This window comes from Neomonachus schauinslandi, chromosome X, assembly GCF_002201575.2.
Source record: "Neomonachus schauinslandi chromosome X, ASM220157v2, whole genome shotgun sequence".
Classification (NCBI taxonomy): Eukaryota; Metazoa; Chordata; class Mammalia; order Carnivora; family Phocidae; genus Neomonachus; species Neomonachus schauinslandi.
In genome coordinates this window covers 14,938,945-14,941,551 of record NC_058419.1, presented here as the reverse complement: position 1 = coordinate 14,941,551, position 2,607 = coordinate 14,938,945, and the positions used below count along the sequence as shown (strand labels likewise).

The 2,607-nt window shown below is 56.2% G+C and overlaps 1 protein-coding gene across 1 annotated transcript; it reads right to left on the bottom strand.

Moving 5' to 3' along the window:
• Nucleotides 1-915: 915 nt before the first annotated feature.
• Nucleotides 916-2,394, bottom strand: GPR101 (G protein-coupled receptor 101). The gene has a single exon (XM_021684672.1). The coding sequence runs from the start codon at nucleotides 2,392-2,394 to the stop codon at nucleotides 916-918; it is 1,479 nt and encodes a 492-aa protein (XP_021540347.1).
• Between the last annotated feature and the right edge of the window lie 213 nt (nucleotides 2,395-2,607).

Genomic DNA, 2,607 nt, shown 5'->3' with positions numbered 1-2,607 from the left:
AGGAGATCTGGAGGATTCTTATGAGCATCCCAATTCAATCACAAAGGGAAAATTGTAAAATTGTGGCATGCTTTCCATCTCACTATTATCCGAATAGGAGACAGAAAATAGTTTTAGTGTCAATTGACAATTTTCCATTTGCGTGGAATGACCTGGGTCCCAGCCCCAGCACAAACCCAGGGTTTTACGGAAAAGAGCCAACTGTTTAGCCTCATGGATGTGTGTTATTTCTCTACCTTTTCCCTTGGACTACCTTCCCATTTCAAACATGCCCTGATATCCTGTTCTGCTTTTCTGGATCCCTTTCGAGGATCTAGAAACCTTCTTGGTATTTTAACTACACGATGCTCTTTGCCTTAGTTTCCATAATAGTCTTTACACCAGATCGTGGGTCTCTTCAGTTTAGAACTTGACTCGTCCATTGATCAGTCAGTGGGGTTCTGCTTCTTGGGCTCCATGAATGATTTGGTCCGCTGCTTTTCTTTCAGTTGAACACAGGCTGTAGCCCTTACCCATAATCTCTTCACCTGAGGGCCTAAAAGTCCTTAAGTTCACAGGCATCATCTTCCTTTTTCCTCAGAGCAAAAGCTGACACGCTGTAGCTCTGGGGAGACAGACACAGGTCCAAAGTGGATAGCCCTTGTTGCTTTAAGAAATTTAGAGCCTAATACTTTTTGGGGGGAAAATTTCAGTCAGAATCCTCAAGTCTGTGCTTTGAGGGGCACACTTCTAAGGGAAAACTCCAGTTCCTACCTCTTCCATATATTTCTCTATCTTGCGGCGAGAAGAATGTGTGCAAGGCCTTGCCTGAAATGGTATGGGTTGGCATCACCGGGATTGGGGGCGGTCCACGGAAAACAGCACTGCTCCTGCTTGTGCACTGTGCACGGTTCAAGCTTTGCCTTCGAACTAGCTTCAAGGCGAAATGGCAGAATCATGGGAAGGGATGGTCTTGCCTTCGGTCCCACCCTCTGTGCCGGCTTCTGTTCCCGGCAGGTCTGGGTGGCTGTCTTCTTTTGGGGGCTTTTCCTTGCAGAAGAACTTCTTCAGCATATCCTGGATTTCCTTCTTGATGGTCTTGTGCATGTAGCCATAGATGTACGGGTGGATGCAGCACTGCAGGAAGAAAAGCCAGATGATGATGGTGACCACCCACTGGGGTACCCTGGTTTGGACATCCACCCACACGGCCAGGACCGCTAGGAAGCAGTAGGGCCCCAGAGACAGCACGTAGGAGAAAATGATGAGGAAGATCACTTTCGCAGCTTTGCACTCGTAGCACCTGGGCAGTGGAGGGTCGCTGGTGCTGTTTCGGCGACTGGGCGGGAGACTCTCCGGGATGTTCACGGCCTCAATGTCATCCTCACTGAAATTGATGGCTTCCTCGCCAAACTCCATGTCATCTTCACCCAGGTCGATGTTGCACTGGCCTTCCTCCATGTGGCCCTTGTCTGCCTTCAGGCTGCCCTGTTCCTTGCCCTCCGCGCCGCCTTCCCCGGCCACCGAGCTGCTTTCTCCGACCCCCTCGCTGCCCTTGGCGGCCGTGCTCCCCGCACTGCTCTCCATGCTCCCTTCCTTGGCCTCCACGTGGCCCTCCTGGACCTTGACCTCACCTCCATGCTGGCCACGGAACGCATCCTTCCTCTCTCCCTCTTCATCCTCATTCTCCACACGGTCCTTGGCGCGAACCTCCAAGCTGTGGCTCTTGACGTTGTACAGCAGAGCGTGCTGCCGCCGGGCCGCACCGAACACCACGGAGTAGCAGGCAATCATGACCACCAGCGGAATGATGATGAAGGACACCACGCTGAGAATGGTGTAGCTGGGGCTGGCCCCCCAGATCATGGAGCAGAGGGCATTGCGCTGGTCAAAGGCAGCCTGGCCCCAGCCGTAGAGAGGGGGTGTGCTCTGCAGGATGGCCACGATCCAGGTGCCGTAGAGGAGCATGTACCCCCGGCGCGGGGTCATCTTGGCGGGGTAGGAGAGGGGGTGGATGATGGACAGGTAGCGATCCACGGACACCACCACGATGGTGTTGACACTGGCAAAGGCGAACAGGTGAGTGAGGCTCACCAGGGCGGTACAGAAGTGGCTGTTGAGGGGCCAGAAGAGAGGCACGGAAGTGGCCACCACCCAGGGGGCCACGAGCGAAATCTGCAGCAGGTCAGTGACGAGGAGGTTAAAGATGAAGCGGTTGGTGACCTGCAGCAGCTGCGGCTTGCGCTGCAACACGAGCGCCAGCACTATGTTGCCGACGAAGGAGGCGGTGAGGAAGATGAGCAGCACGCTCGAGCGGATGATGCCGTGAGCCAGGCTGATGGGCATTTTGGAAAGGGGCACGCACGTGTGGCTGCTGTTGCTCTCGCGTGTGCTGTTGGTGCAGGTGGACGTCATGGCGGCGGCGGGCGGGCCGCACGGGCCGTGGCCAGTGCCTGTGCTGGGGCCGGAAGAAACACCCGGGGCCGGGTTAGTCACCCCGCTTCGGGGACCCCGCCCTCCCCGGGACCCCCGCGCCGCCTTGGCCCGCGGGAGGGCAGTTTCTCCGCACCTCCTCTTACTCTCCCGGTCCCTCCGCTCCGCTCTCTCTCGGGGTCTCGGGGATTCCCC